The sequence below is a fragment of the Cygnus olor genome, chromosome 1, assembly GCF_009769625.2.
Source record: "Cygnus olor isolate bCygOlo1 chromosome 1, bCygOlo1.pri.v2, whole genome shotgun sequence".
Classification (NCBI taxonomy): Eukaryota; Metazoa; Chordata; class Aves; order Anseriformes; family Anatidae; genus Cygnus; species Cygnus olor.
In genome coordinates, this window is record NC_049169.1 from 140310128 (window position 1) to 140326405 (window position 16278).

At 36.9% G+C, this 16278-nt stretch overlaps 1 protein-coding gene across 7 annotated transcripts in view; it reads right to left on the bottom strand.

Annotated features, from left to right (window-relative positions):
- TSGA10 (testis specific 10) overlaps positions 1-16278 on the bottom strand; it is a 38909-nt gene that overhangs the window by 6238 nt on the left and 16393 nt on the right. For 6 of the 7 annotated variants that reach the window (XM_040545643.1, XM_040545551.1, XM_040545317.1 and 3 more), the window contains 8 exons: positions 11030-11184; positions 9764-9819; positions 9364-9532; positions 7330-7440; positions 6593-6778; positions 4672-4881; positions 2148-2350; positions 1743-1847 (listed from right to left, as the gene is read on the bottom strand). In XM_040545643.1, coding sequence (XP_040401577.1) covers positions 1743-1847; positions 2148-2350; positions 4672-4881; positions 6593-6778; positions 7330-7440; positions 9364-9532; positions 9764-9819; positions 11030-11184 — 1195 coding nt within the window. The remainder of the gene's footprint in view (positions 1-1742; positions 1848-2147; positions 2351-4671; positions 4882-6592; positions 6779-7329; positions 7441-9363; positions 9533-9763; positions 9820-11029; positions 11185-16278) is intronic. The other variant, XM_040545730.1, reaches the window with a different exon arrangement.

Here is a 16278-nt window from a genome sequence, read left to right on the forward strand (position 1 = left end):
AGATAAAAATAATTTTAGACACAGGCTAAGCACTTTTCAAAAATCATCAGTTATCTTATAGCCATTACCATTTCCTTTGCCATCTTTTTTTTTTTTAAATGATTTAATGGTATTCATAATATACTCTGAAAGACAGATTAGCAAATCTCTTTCTGCATAGTGTGTTTGCAACTACTGACTTACAGACTGCATAACGCAACCTAACTTTGTTCTTTCCAAAACAATTCAGGTGATTGTGTTTGTAATTCCCCTGAAGTTGAAGAGAATTTTTTTTCAAGAATGGTAACAAAGGATCTGTGCCTCAGAAAGAGGCTCACTAATATTTATGGTGCTAACAAATTGTAAATTAAATCTTAATGTTACTGCAACTGTAAATAACCACGTGAGTAACGAATTATCCTCAACTAGGAGAAGAGCTTAAGTACCGAGGCTGATTCAACATTTTGCCATTGAACACCTCAAGAAGCAACATTTGTATCCCCCACCAGGGAATACCCAAACATTACAAAATGGATGCATTCACGCAGGGTGAATGGAGAAAGAAGAGTAGAAAGTGAGTAGATCTAAAGAAGACTGAGTTTCTTTTGAAACAAACGTACTGCTACATTAGTACACAATATTGCTTGTTTTATGCAGCTGACCAAGCACGCAATGCCACCTTAACTGACTCGCACATCTAACACCAAAGTTCTGCATCTTTTGCCATGACTTCAGGATAAAGGAGAATCCAGTTTGAAATTGAAACATACACTGTGATATTTAAGAAATTCATCCTTAAAAAGACACATAATCTCAAGTGTAGAGGTTTTCCCTTCAAAGCCCTCATCCTTACTTATGAGAGAACAATATCAACAATTTGCCACAATTAAACAGGAGACCTCATTCTCAACCTATGCTATAATCACATCACTCTGCTTCTTCTAGTCATCTCCTTTATGTACCCAAAATAATGCTTGGCACTGTAGTATTTTTATCCTCAATACATCCATGAAATAGAGAAATACTGCTATTTTTGCTTCACAGATAAGAAACTATTTAAGACACCAAGACAAGAGAGCTAAACTAACTCATAAAGCAGGCCAGAGACCGTTCTCTGGTCCTGTGGCTAAATTATATGGAACAGCCTGTACATACTGTTATACTCTCTCCTCACATCCCACTCCCATTAAATAAAAAATAAAATTTCCTCCATATTGTCATTTGGGAACCATCCCTGGCACCTTCTGTGTCCCAAGCAGTACTCGGAAGAAGGCAGGTTGGTACAGGCTAAAATTCTTCCAGAGTATCTATTATAACTTAAATTGTATGTATCCCTCAAGTCAATGCTCTGTCCTGATTTAGTCCTCTACTGCAGATGTAGCCAAAAGAAGCATTCACAGGACTAGTAGTCTATAAATTACTCATTTAACCAACTAATCACTTAGACTCTCACCATAAATCAAGGAAAATGAGTGCAGACAGACAAGCATTTCCAGGAAAGTGATCCACCCCATCCTAAAACAGGCCATTCCAGAGGGCAGCTCACGTCAGTATCTCATTCCATTGGCAGACAAGGAATTTAGACAGAATGCATGTTTCACACAAAGTTCAGTGACATGAGTAGCCTCTGAACACACAGGAGATGTACAGCAAAGCAAACACAATCTTTGCTGTTTATCCTTCTAATTAGTTTAAATCTTAGTACTATATTGTATTTCACCCCAATTAGGTGGAGGCAGCATAATACAAAATCATGTACTTGCCTTTCAAACCGCTCAGTCCCCAGCTGTCTTTTGGTGATGTCCAGTTCTGACTCTAGCTGCGCTGTTGTATTTCTGAGCTGAGTAAAATCTCGGCTCTGCACAGCACTGTAAAGCCAATACGCTTCAATTAGACAGCAGCCATAACCCTCCAAGTATGGTACCAAATGCAATTAAGCAAAATGAAAAGAAGAGCTACACCATGCAGTTGACTCTGTTTTGGAGTAAAATATAACACTACATGGAAACGTCCTTCAGGTTATAGCTGAAGAATTAAAAGTAGGTTTTTGGTATATTCTGCTATCAAGGTATCCAAGGTAAAAATGGAGCTAAATATAAACCATCTGTTTATAATTGGGAAGAATTAAAAAAAAAAAAAATACAATATTCTCCTGGTCATTTACTCACAGCTTATTTTCCGCTAAAGAAAGCTGTTCCTTGAGAAGCTGAATTTCGGAGTCTTTTTCTTGCTTTGCTATCTGTGACTCAAATTCTCTCTCACAATTGGATGCAAGCAAAGATTCCAGGTTTTTCAGAGATGCTCTTTCATTTCCCAGTTGTTTTCTCAGCAGCTCTATTTCAGAATAGGAAGACTCACACTCACTCTGCAGCTAAACAAAGATTTTAAAGTTTTAGGTGTATGTCTGTTAACCTTACTGGCCATCTGCTAGGGTAACCTTTTTTTTAAATAAATAATAAATAAATTCTAGTATCAATGACCCAGAAACACTCTTACTCCGAGGTGGTTGATAACTGTTTTATTTGACCTCAGTCAAAACCCTGTGTCAGATTTATAAATTCATCCAATGTATATATCTGAACATAAGCATACTTAATACAAATGACAAACTGCTATGAAATATATGGATCAATGGACACACTCTTCATGTGAAAAACACAATTATCAAAGAGAAGGAGGGAAGTTTTACATTTTGTTGAGGGAAGGAATTCTGATTAACTATTTTCATGCAGGAGATGACATCCAGATGTCATTTAACCAAACAATATCTGCATCTCCAGCAGAGTGAGATGACACTTATTTTACTTAACAGAGCATCAAGAATAAATTTAGGAGGGAGGAAGGGAAAATGAACAAAATCCAAAACAAGAGATTAAACATCTAGATATCCCCAGGGGAACCTACAAAAGAAGAATACCCATAAAACCTTGTATGTTTCACTGAAAAGGCAACATACACACACACACAAAAAATAAATAAATCCCAGAGAAGGTGTATCAGGAAAATCTGTATCGAGTTAGCTAATGAAAGATGCAAAAAATTGCCTGGTTTAATGCTAGTAAGTAAACTAGATGCTATTTTTCCTTTATCTTTTCATTTTAATATATCTAACCGAGTCCACTTTGGATATTGTAAACACTTTTGTCTATTTTCTTCAACCCTATTTTACATTATGCTCAATAATGCTCACCCAATGGTTGTGGAATATCTATGAGCTGAGACTCCTCAACAAACACCCCAAATCTCCAACACATTCCTCACAATTTTCAGAGGATAACCCTTTTTGTGTTCAAACCAGGACAATACTGAGAAAACTCGAGTAATAGGCCAACAGAAGAAAAAGCATTTTTCATTTCACTAAGCAAAATCCAAATTATATGGTTTTAACAAATTAAAATGAAAGTTTTCCTTTTTCTGAAGATCCAAATTTCCACTAGCTGTCAATCAAAATCTAGTTCCCTTGCCTATAAACTATTTCAATTTTACTTTTGCATTTCAGAACAAAAGAATACTAAAAACTGTAGACAGCGTAAGATATAAGAAAATAAATTGTATTAAAACCACTGAAAAAACATTATTCAGCATCATGTTTAGTTTTGACTTCTGAATATACATGTGCTGCAATCTAGTAATGTAGCTTTCTCCAGTGGATTACCACGTAAAATAAGAGCCCTATCTGAGGGTTATACGCAGCTGATGAGAGAGTACTGTTTGAAAGGTATGAAAAAAATAGCGAAAATTTCCCAGGTTCAGAATTTTCACAAAACTCTCCAGTTGCATTTCTGCATTTTTCTCTCCTGAAACTTTTGCTTCTTTCCACAAAACCCCAGCAAGCCCCTTCTCTGACAATTTCCCAGAAGGATACTGGAAGTCTTATTAAATCTCACAAAAGTTTCAGACAAGTGTCATACGCTGGAAATCTTCCCTATCAAATGCATCATAGAGTATTCCAGAATTATACAAAAGACATCTTACAACACATTTGGCTGGAACAAATAACCAACTGTCAAACAGCAACTTTACTCATTGCATACAGAAATGGCGTAAAGGTTAAAAGAGAATGCTGGAAGCCCAAGGAACATGAAATTATCTCAGCTGGAGCAGGGAACAGACCGAACAGCAATAGAATTATGCAGAAAATATCTGAATATTCTGAGTATGTATGAACAATTTTTCCGAGTTTATCCAAGCTGATTTTTTTTAATTTTGTGTATCAAATATTAATTTTGTATTTTTTTTGTAAAAATCAAGGCCAACAGAAACTGTTTTTCAAGGAAAAATAAGGAGAAATTATTAAAGAGAGATTGTAAATTCCTAAAACAGCCAACCACTTTAATGTCCGTGTCAAGTTTCTTTGCTAAGAAACTACTCCAGCTATTCTGCTTACTAAGTGATTGGATGTAAAATCCAAGACATCTGTTGAGAAAACAATCCGTAATTTTAAGTCCTTACTTTTCAGTATTCAAAGTAAAATCTTGCAAAAGAGTGAGCTTTTCAGATAGAATACAGCATCTACCCTCTGAGGAGTAAGTTCTGGAGGTATGCCAAATTAAACATTAAAAAAATAAAAATAAAAAATGAGACAATAATGATGAATAGGGATTTCTTTGATCATTCTAGATCTCTAAGTAGTTTGACATTCCTTAAGTATAACAACAATATCAAATTATTTTTCTAATATATTTCACATACCCTTTCTGCCTTCTCTGCTGTGGAAGTTAACTGCTGATTTAATAGTTCTTTGCCTGCATCTAATTTAATGCAAAGTTCTTGTGTAGATGTGAGGTTTGCAAGTATAGAGACTCTCTCCTGATGTATGTTTTGAAGCTCTCCTTCCATTTTCACAAGAGACTTGCATAAAGTAGAAATCTGAGACTGGTATGCTTCTTCTGTTGCTAAATGCTACAATAAAGCAATATCAGATAATCAAAACTGTACTGCAAAGAAATTATAAAACCGCTTTCAAAATCCTACAAAAACATTTCTACAAAGCTGTGGTGAATTTTAAGAGGCAGCAGTAGTTTATTCTGGAATAAACTTTAAAGTTATTTATTTAAATAACTCCTGTATATAAAATAAATAGAAAAAAATATTCTTGCTTCTGTTAGCAAAACCAGCTACCGACATTTTGAATTCTCTTCCTAGGATTCTACTCTTTCTACAGAGCTAATAAGGTTCAAAATTCTGTCACGGGCTCCATTTCATTTCAGATTAGACCTTCTTATTTTTACAATAAAATGTATTCTCGCATGCAGAAAATCAGCGAATGCTGAAATACTGTCAGTCATATTTATACTGCTGTCACGCATAAACTCAGGCATAATGAAGAGATGACAGAAGCCACACTAAAAAGTAGTCCACAAACCAACAGCAGCAGTTCTGACTAGAGACTTCTAGAATTTTATGTATTTTAAATTAACATAACCAGTTTTGTCCTGTTTGAAAAATGCCTGTACTTTGCCCAGTCATACCTGACTCGTATTTCCAGTCACTTTTAACCATTTAATATTCAGTGGGTGGCAGAAAGAGTGTGGAAGGTTGACAAAAGTAAGGGGAGATGTAAAGCACTGACTTCCTGGAAAGATTTCTTATGACTGAAATGAAAAGAGATGATTGTAGGGGGAGTACATCACATTAATTCTAGCTCTGTCTTGCCTAAAAAAAAGCACAAGGGCACTACTAAGCACATTAAGATTTCTTAATAAAAATTAGTTATTTAAGATACATGCCTTACAAACCTGAACATGATATCCATCTGGAATTCTGACTCCATTTGTTGACACAGTTTTCATGAAGAGGTCTGTTTATTCCTATAATTAATATAAGGCATGTGGGAAGGAGGAAGAAGGATGAAATCTCTACCTGTTTGAGTGCACAAACTAGGACCACCAACCAGTTTTGTTATATTAAAAAAATATCAAAATCTGACACACAGATGTCCTGTGATCGTTTGCTAATGCTGTCATCTCTCATCTGTCTCATCTTCATGAACAGTTGCAGATCAGTTCCTCTTGAATATGTAATGTGCACGGACAGTCCTCAGTAGCCTATGTGATATTTAGGAAGCAGAGATCATCTGCAGCAAAAACTGCAGCAACCCCAAACCAGAAAATAGTTTATATGTTCAATAATTTATATGTTCATAATGTATTTTCAAAGCCATGCTGTGCACTTCCCTTTATGTTCTTCACAATTTCAAGTAGGAAAAGGATCTTTGGGACACCTAAAGCACTGGAAAGAGGGTTGAAAAGCTGGAAGCAAGAAAAGCAGGGACAGGAACGTAACAGGTGACACAGCACTAGACATGTTTCAGGTATGCTGTGGAATTCTGTGGGAGTTTATATCTTCAGCTGATTCCAAATGTGAGAGCTGTTTTATAACCTTTTTCCTTGAAATATGCTTTTTTTATTTTTAAAGATGTTTTCCCAAGTGTGACTAATGGAAGTCTAATTATGTTATTAAGTAAATTCAAACTCCATACAATTCATTGTAGCAATTATCTCTAAAATATGAGTTAAATGTGTTATTACGCATAATTTTAAACAGCTGCAAGCTTAAAAATATTGCCAGATCATATCAAGAGTGAACTACAGAAATAATGGTTTCAACTTACTTGCTCTATCTCTGTTTCAAGGGACTTCATTTTCTCTTTCAGCCTGCGGTTCTCAGATTCTGCACTGATTAGTGCCAGTCGAACAGAGCTACAATCTGTTTCTGCTTGACAGCACTTTGCTTCCCAGCTTTCTCCTTGTTCACGTGCTTGGTGGTAATTCTCCAAAAGCTTGCAGTTCTCTCTCTCCTAACACATAAAGCTCGCTTTATAACTTCCAGCAAGTTTCACAAACTGAGATATTTGATGGTCTACAGATATTACAGAAAATTCTCTTTCTATAGAGAATTTTGCCATTTACCAAAAAACATTGGGACACCTTCTTAGGAAACAGTGTTTTGTTTCAGATGATCGTATTTTGATGCTCAAGAGACATCTGTTAAAAATGGCTAAATTAATATTAAAAATATGAGGTATAGCAATATATTGTAGATTTTATTTATTATTTATTACTGTTAATGCCATACGGTAAAAGACAAAAGAGTCACGAGTTCCTGTATAATTCACTGAACTTTTAAATTTAATAAACACAGAGACACACATATAAAACAGTGCAATATACTTCATTACTTGTATACTGGAAAATCAGCTAAGAAAATGTGTTCAAACTATTAAAAACATATTAACAAAATCCAAGTAGGTTCTGGCTAGGAAGAAAATTCTTCCATGGAAACACGGTTATGATTTCAATTTTAGTTAAAGGAACAACTTTTACTAACAGGTTTAATCCACATACTCACTTTAGACTTCAGTTCTCCCCTCAGCCTGACTATGTGTGTGTTTGAGTCCTGGGCTTTCAGCTTCATGTCATCAAGCTCATTCTGGTAGTTTTCTATTTTTTTATACAGTGCCTGTAAAGAAAGATTATTTTCTTTTATGAAGTTAAAGTATACTATTTGTACCTTGACAAAAAATCAATGTGTATCTAGAGCCTATGGCTTTATTAAGTAACTTTTTAAAGGATATACAAAATCTAAACCATGTGGATTTCTACAAACAAAATGTTGCATGTATCAAAAATATTCACCTTCTTTGACTTAAAAATAATACTAAATCTTAATATGAAGAAAAAAGTAAATCAGGAAATATTGTGACTAGCTAGAAAAGGACAGATGTTTTATTCAGCAGCTAGGTGGTCAGTAAAATAGCCTACCCCATTTAAGGGGCTCCCCCTTTTTTACATGCCATAACCCCTTAAAATTCCACTTCTGAAAATGCAGAAGACTGAAAAAACTAAAACAAACAAAAAACCTAAGTGTTTATGTTCTAATCAGGAAAAATAAAGCCACAAGTATTAGGAGAATGCATACAGAAGTTCTGGCAACTATTGCTTGTGAAACAGAAAAGAATGAAAAAAATTGCAGAAAGGTTTCTGAACAAGGCAGTTCTAGAAGCTCTCCCTTCCTTACAAAGTTACTATGAGAACACTCAGCTGCAAGAAGCAGTATGTGTGAAAAAAACAAAACAAAACAAAAACAACAAAAACAAACAAACAAAATGAACAAACAAAAAACCACTAGGCTATAGAGAAACCCATGTTCCTGTTGTGAAAGGGCTGTGAGTTGCTGAGAAAGGTGCTCTGGAATTCTGTGAACTTTTCCAGTAAGCCCAAGTGAAGATAGGAGAAAGCTAATTAAAACACATTGAATTTCACCTATATTAACAGAAAAACCTTGAGGAACTAATGCACATTATAGAGGCAATACCATTAAAAATGAGTTAATCATGTGATGCTAAGATTTTTGTTTGTTTGTAAGTTCTACAAGCATCCAGGCACATTGCAAAGAAAACCATGAAGCTTTTAACAGTAGCTAGAAGGAACAGGTGGCTTTATTTTGTGCCAGCTGACCGTATCAGTAACAAAAGGGATTCTGAGAGAAGGTTCAGAATAGTGATTCATTGGAGTGATCACTTTCAGCAACCCGTGTTTCTGTTGACACTCACTACCTACCTTTGGTGATTAAAGCATTTCTAGAAGAGGAGAAAGTCAGGAGGTAGGAAAGTATGTTCAAAGATTAAGATATTCTAAGCAATTGAACGAGGGAGGAGAAAAAGCAAACATCAGAAAACTTAAATGAAGGCAGAAGCTTTAGCAAAAAGAAGAAAAAGCAGAGCATTACACAGTGATGACCCACTACAGATACCGAGGTTAATTTCTGGCTTCTTGGAAAACACATTGATGCATGAACATTATGTGTGCATGAGATTACACTTTAGTCTAGGTATGTTAACTAATTTCATTATTAACTGTATACAAATATGTAACACATTAGGTAATATAATGTGTTATAATCAAGTATTTCTAAAAGCCCATTTAAAGAACCGTTAAGTACAATCCTATTAATAAAGTTGTGAAATTTAATAACTGTAATGTGTTAAAATTATTAGTAAATCAAAGGTTTTGATACAAGCTTTTACGTAAGCTTGTAAGTGCTCTGGGACAGCCGCAGCACAGTATAACAAATATCCACTGTGTCCTTTACAGTACTTTTCCACGGGAGGAGTGGTTATAACTGCCACAATGTTTTACATGAAGACCAGAAAGAAAAGCATTAATTAGTTGTTTCTGGAGATAAACAGCAAAACCATTACACGAGAATAACTGGTCTTCTTTATACAAGTGACCTAAGCAATAAGTGAAAAAACTCAGTCTGAAAAACAAGCTTAAAAATTCATTTGCAGCTTTATCTTTCATAAGGGCCCACTAATTCCAAGCACCACAAGAAAAACACCCAATTTTCCTTTTCAGCCAAGAGTTCTTTATACAAATATACCTGATTTTCTTGCTCAATATTAGAAAGATGCTCTTGTAACCTGTCATTCTCCTGAGCTAATGATTCTCTGTTCTTGTTAGTCTGTGCAAGTTCTTTGTTGGTGTCTTGTAGCTGTTGACGCAAACTGGTGATATCTTTCTCACTGATACAGAGCGCTTCAGCAGATTTTCTATGCAGCAAATAATAAATATTTCAGGTATCACAATACTGCCCAGCCTATTAAAAATGATAGCTTTTCCAATGGTTAAGTTTGCAAGTCATGAAACAAAGCTGTAACATTTTAATATTTAATAGAGTAAAAAAAAATGATGTATACATTAGCACATACTATGATTCATTTTTTGAGTTAATGTTAAACATTAATCAAAATTTAATAATGATCTTGAAATACTATCCTTACTTTGTGGAACGCTCCAGCTCAGCAATCAGAGTCTTGAAATCTGAAATGGTTTTCTCCTTAAAAAGAAATACAAAATCAATATAAACGCCTCACTGCTATAATTTCCTTTTATTCAGTGAGCTGATTAATTTAACTGTTTAATATAAAATGGATTCTGGTTTACAAAGATTCATCATGTACTGTTTAGACAAAAATCTTCTGCAGAATATAACCATTTTAATTAAAATTTTTAATCCTTTGTGGTTCTAAAGGTAGCATTTGGCTCACACGCCCAAACGTAAATGATGTCTTCTATCTATTAGATAAGTCATCACAGTTTTTCTACAGCTAATAAACTACCAGAGTCTGGTAGGTTTTAATTGATAAAATGAGAACTCTGCCACTGTATTTCCATTTAAACAAACAAACAAACAAAAACTAAGACAAATTATATCACTTCACTCCATTATCTTTGGATACATATATTAAAAGGAGTATAAATAGGCTAAGGAAATGTTTTCCACTGGAAACACAAGAGACATGAGAGACAGACATCTCTTCTCTAAAACAGACACCATTTTACAGTTTACAGTTTTTAAAATGTGTAGCCATTGCTTATGGCAAGATAATTATAGTCTGCCCTGCAATATCCTTTCTTTGATATTTTGTTAAAATCAGTGCAAATTCTTGAGTTAACAATCACAACAGTTATGAAGTACCTTATTTAGTTTATCCTAAATCTATCCATTATCCAGTTATCTATCCAGATAACTTAAGCAGAAGTGAGATAATGTTTCTGAACTAAACAGCTTCGTTATACAGATTGAAATCATACTATGCAACAAACTGATGCAATTTACTTTGGTAAACTAGTACTTTAAGTTGTAAAGGATATCATTCAGATGCAACATCAATGATGAGAAAAGCAATATTAATTGGCATTGTATCTTTAACATCAATGAGCCCCAAGAAAGAATTCAGGCTAAATTTTATGATAAACAAAATATTTGGTTGACTAATTTACCTTTCTCCACTTTAGGAAAGTAATTAAAGTCTCCTGTCTTGATAGGTATAAATCATGCAAAACACCAAACACTGCTCAAACTCACTGCTGTTAATTAACACAAGTTTTATTTTTGCCTTGAAACTTAAGCAGAACTAGATCAGTACTGAGTACTTATTTGTAAATACCAAATAAGATAGGTGTGATGACCCAACAGATCCTTCCTCTATTTCATCTCTTGTGATTCCATAACCCATTCTGACTATTTACATGTTAGAACGTACTTTAATTGTCAGGTTTTCCTCAAAAGCGACAATCTTCTCTCTTTCTTCTTCCACACACTCTTGCAAAGTTTCCTTCTCTTTACCAAGTCGCACAATTGTTTCTTTCAAAGCACAGATCTTCTCTTGCTGTACAAGACTTTGTTTCGAAAAGTTATCTGAACACAATCAGAAAGGTCTCATTTTTATTAATTCAACCCATTCAAGACAAAAATTCTTTTGATACACTTCAGAAGTGAAAGAACATAGCAAAAGCTCCCCTTCAAGAAAATATGAAAGCATGCACATTTTCAGAAACACAAATAATCCCACTGATACTTGTAGAACTGCATTCTTCTTTCAAGGCCTTAAATTGCGTGGCTTAAAAAAAGAAAAAAACATATATCTTTAAACAGCAAATGTTGGGATTATTCAAAGTAGCTTTATTAGGTATTATAACAATAAATGGCTTAAACAGAATTACAATAGATAGGAGCCATGTGTAGGCTGCAGCCTGGAGTGACTGACATGAAGTAAAAGAGATGGATATCCTGATATTAGACAGTCTCTGTGAAACAGTCCTTGATTTAAAAGAACTTTATGTACATGTGTATAAAATGACTACTTAAAAAAATCAACATCACTTAAAAATGCAAAGATAACGATGAGGGAGACAATTAATATACTTATTACAAAATCAGGTTTGAGAAGAGATCTATGTTCATTCAGCTAACAAAGTGCTACACGTTACCTTTAAGAGGTCAGAGAATCAGTTCTTCTATGAGGTATACACACTGCATTCACAGGGGAGAACTACGAGATCCTTCTTACATTGAACTTTACTTCTCATAAAAAGCGTGCAGGTTGCAAATTACTCATTAAATATCAGCGTAACTTTTAAAGTACTTCCAGGAGATAAAACAACAGAACTAAAATAATCTGTGGCTCAGTCTTTCAGGGACATCATACCATATATTCACATTCCAGTTTTTCCACGGATCCTCTCCCTATTTTAATACACAAGATGAAAGACACTCAAATTTCCACAATGTATTTGGGATGTATGGCTCTAAAAACTACTAAGACAGTGTTCAAACCTTGCTCTAATGAAAATTCTGATGGAGCAGCTAATTCTGGAAACCATTTCCAGGCACATGAAGGACAAGAAAATCTTCAGGAGTAGTCAGCATGAATTTACCGAGAGTAAGTCATGCTTGATGAACTTGATAAAGCTTCTACAATGAAATGACTGGCCTGGTAGGTGAGGAGAGAGGTGGATATTGTCTACCTGCACTTCATTAGGGCCATTGACACTGTCCCCCATAAAATCCTCATGGACGAACTGATGATGTATCGGCTGGTTGGGAAGATCATGAGGTGAATTGAAAACTGGCTGAATGGCCAGGCCCAGAGCGTGGTGATCAGTGGCACAAAGTCTAGCTGGAGGCCGGTAACTAGCACTGTACCCCGGAGTCGATACTGGGTCCAGACCTGTTTAACAGCTTCGTTAACGACCTGGGTGATGGGGCAGAGTATGCCCTCAGCAAGCATGCAGACAACACAAAACTGGGGGGATTAGTGGATACACCAGAGGGTAATGTTGCCATCCAGTAGGAGCTGGACAGGTTGGAGAAATGGGCTGACAGGAACCTCACGAAGTTCAACAAGGGCAATTGCAAAGTCCTGCACATGGCGGGGAATAACCCCGGGTACAGGCACAAGTACATGCTGGTGGCCACGCAACTGGTAAGCAGCTCTGCAGAAAAGGTCCTGGGGAGCCTGATGGACACCGAGTTGAACATGAGCCAGCAACGTGCCCTTGCCACAGAGAAGATGAGTAGTAGTATGTCAGGCTGCATTAGGCAGAGCACTGCCAGCAGGTGGAGAGAAGAGATCCTTCCAGCACAGGTGAAACACAGATGGAGCACTGTGTCCAGTTCTTGTCTCCCCAAGACAAGACAGACATGGATCTATGGGGAAGTCTAATGAAGGGACACAAAGATGAAGGAAGGTCATGGAATGGAACAGACTGAAGAAAAATCATGGAGCAGACCTTCCTGGAAACTATTCTACGGCACATGGAAAATAAGGAGGTGATTGGTGACAGCCAACATAGCTTCAGTATGGGCAGATTGTACCTGACAAATCTGGTGGCCTTCTACAAAGGGGTTACAGCATTGGTAGATAAGAGCAACTGACATCATCTACTTGGGCTTGTGCAGAGCATTTGACACTGTCCCCCATGATATCCTTGTCTCTAAAATGGAGAGACATGGATCTGATGGATGGACCACTCAGTGGGTAAGGAATTGGCTGGATGATGGCACTCAAAGAGTTGCTGTCAATGGCTCAATGTCCAGGTGGAGATCAGTAACGAGTGGACCTCAGGGGTCACTATTAGGACCAGCACTGTTTAACATCTTTGTCCGCGACATGAACAGTGGGATCGAGTGCACCCTCAGCAAATTTGCCAATGACACCAAGCTGTGTGGTGCGGTTGACTCGCTGGAGGGAAGGGATGCCATCTGGAGGGACCTGGAGAGGCTCCAAGTAGGCCTGTGCAAACCTCGAGGAGCTCAACATGGCCAAGTGCAAGGTCCTGCACCTGGGCTGGGACAATCCCAAGCACACATACAGGCTGGATAGAGAATGGATTAGGATCAGCTCTGAGGAGAAGAACCTGGGGGTGTTGGTTGATGAGAAGCTCAACGTGAGCCAGCAATGTGCGCTTACTGCCCAGAAAGCCAACCCTATCCTGGGCTGCATCAAAAGAAGCATGGCCAGGAGGGTGAGGGAGGTGATTTTCAAACGTATAGACACCAGGCTCTTCTCAGTGGTACCCAGTGGGCACAAACTGGCACACAAGAGGCTCCCTTTGAGCACCAGGTAGCACTTTTGTGCTATGCAGGTAACTGAGCACTGGCAGATTGCCCAGAGAGATGGTGGAGTTTCTCTCCTTGGAGATTGTCGAAAGCTTCCTGGACATGGTCCTGCGCAATGTGCTTTAGGAGGCCCTGCTTGAGCAGGGGGTTGGACCGGATGACCCCCAGAGGACCCTTCCAACCCTCAACCATTCTGAGATTCTAAGCAAAGTTTTTTTTTAACACCGTTTCACAGAGAATGAATGGAGGCCCAAAGATGAATGCACAATGCTACCTGAGTATTTTGAATGCCTGAATTATGACCTGAATTTTCAGTATAGAGTACTACATGTTCAATAAAAACAACCCTGGATTCCTTCCATGGCTGTGAGTGTGAAAATTTCTGGAAATTGTTACCTGGTATCTCAAATTGGGTACTCTGAGAAGAGGCTGTATGTATAGTTAGTGAGCAATTCTGAGAAGTTTGATTGTGCATCACCCCAGAATTCTAAGGTACAGACAGCAATAGTACAAACTACAGCATAACAATATCTAACAGTTTTAACAGCATGTGCTTCTCTTTCTGCAATTACCTGCATTATTCCCTGTATTTTTGTCTAAGGAGAAGATCTGATAGACAAGCTTGCTTCACTAGACAACACTGACTTACTCCCTACAAAACTCTGCAAAAGTTGCAGCAAGGCTCCTACAGAAAACCACCACATGATAGTGTAATTAAAGACAATACCATAACTTAAAAAACGACCAGGGTTTATTGATTAAGCAGTACAGACAACGTTACATACGGCATTCCCAACCTTTTAGTCACTGTCTCTGTACCAAGTTACCAAATTTGTGTGAAAAGTGAAAAGCAGGATTTGGATTCCTATCATGTGTCACATGACATAGAAGACAAACCAGCAGGGTATATATTGCCATTTTCTCTGTGGAAGAGCACTGGGAAGAGATGCTTTGCCAAGTTTATTATTTTGCTGACCAGCAAAGGTAACACGAGGTTTGCGAATTCTGAGCTCCATTCCAGACTCCAAAAGGCAAAAAGGTTCTCTAGTGGGCACACATACTTTCTTTCCATCCTCTCCAATTCTACCTTTCCAAGAAGAAGATACTATTAGCTGCTACTCCTTTCTCTTCACTTGGTCAGCCCTAAGTCTTAAGGTTTTCATCCTAAACTCCTCCTTTACCAAACCTAAGCTCCTAAATCCACATTTTCTGACTCAATCTCCTTTTACTTCCAATCTTTCTCCTGCTTTCAGATTTATTTGTATGTCCTAAATCTTCTTTATGTATGGCTGCTCACTGGTTCTATTTCCTGTGCGAGTCCAATAGCTGCAAGTCCTACCTATCATCTCTGAACCAGTCATACAATTTTAAGGTTCTTCCTAGTCTCTTTAACCATTTAGATACTAGGTCTGTTCACTTATGTCTCCAATCCTTCTTCATTAACTCCCTTTATTATTTTTCAGTCTGACTTCTTGCATAGGTCCAGCTTTCCCTGGTGCCACATCCACACTGGTTCTCCACTCCCTTGCTCCCGGTCTGTTTCCTACTTAAAAGTCTCCTCTGACAACCCATCTTCCTTGTTGTAAATTATTGTCCAGCATAACATCCCAACTTTTCAATTTGTCTCTCAGCTCTTTATTACCTTTACTTTTCCCTGTTTCACAAGGAATATGCTGTCTTATCCAAACTGTAGTCTCAGTATACATTCCTTATTGATTCTGCAGTTAAAAATCTCTCAGCTCAGTACCTTCTCTCTCCACACCTACACTGTAGTTTCTTTCCTTCTAGTCAGCATCTTCCTCTGTTATCCCTGTGGTGACAGGATAATCAAGAGGATAATCAGAGACTGCAGAAAGGCAGTCTCCATTAATTTCAGGCTTCTTTGCCTGGACTTGCCTCACAGTAATGAAAACATCTCTTTGAATCCAGGCTGCAACACGCTGATGCCAGATTCTGAAAAGTCTCTATTCAGCTTCCAAAAACTGCCGTTTTTTCTGAGGCTTAAAATATGCTTAATTCAGACATTTTCTGGGAATGATCTAAAGCATGCAACGACACACAGACTGACACTGCTATCAAACATTAAGTCCGTACTTCACTATACCGGGGTCTAGGACTTTTTGAACGAAATATGTATATTATAACATGGACAAAATATCTTTTCTAGCCTTCTCAGGAGTGGCTTAAACACCTTAGCCAAAGCATTCAAAAATTTAGGTTCACTTTGCTTATTCGAGTGAAATGCTTAAATCCAAATAACTGGAGTTTAAAAGTTTCAAGTAATGGAAATATAGATATTTTATGGAATAAAGAAATTTTTGATTTGTTATTTTTTAGATATTTTATGGAATAAAGAAATATTTAATGGAAATAAAAGTATTTTAATAGTAT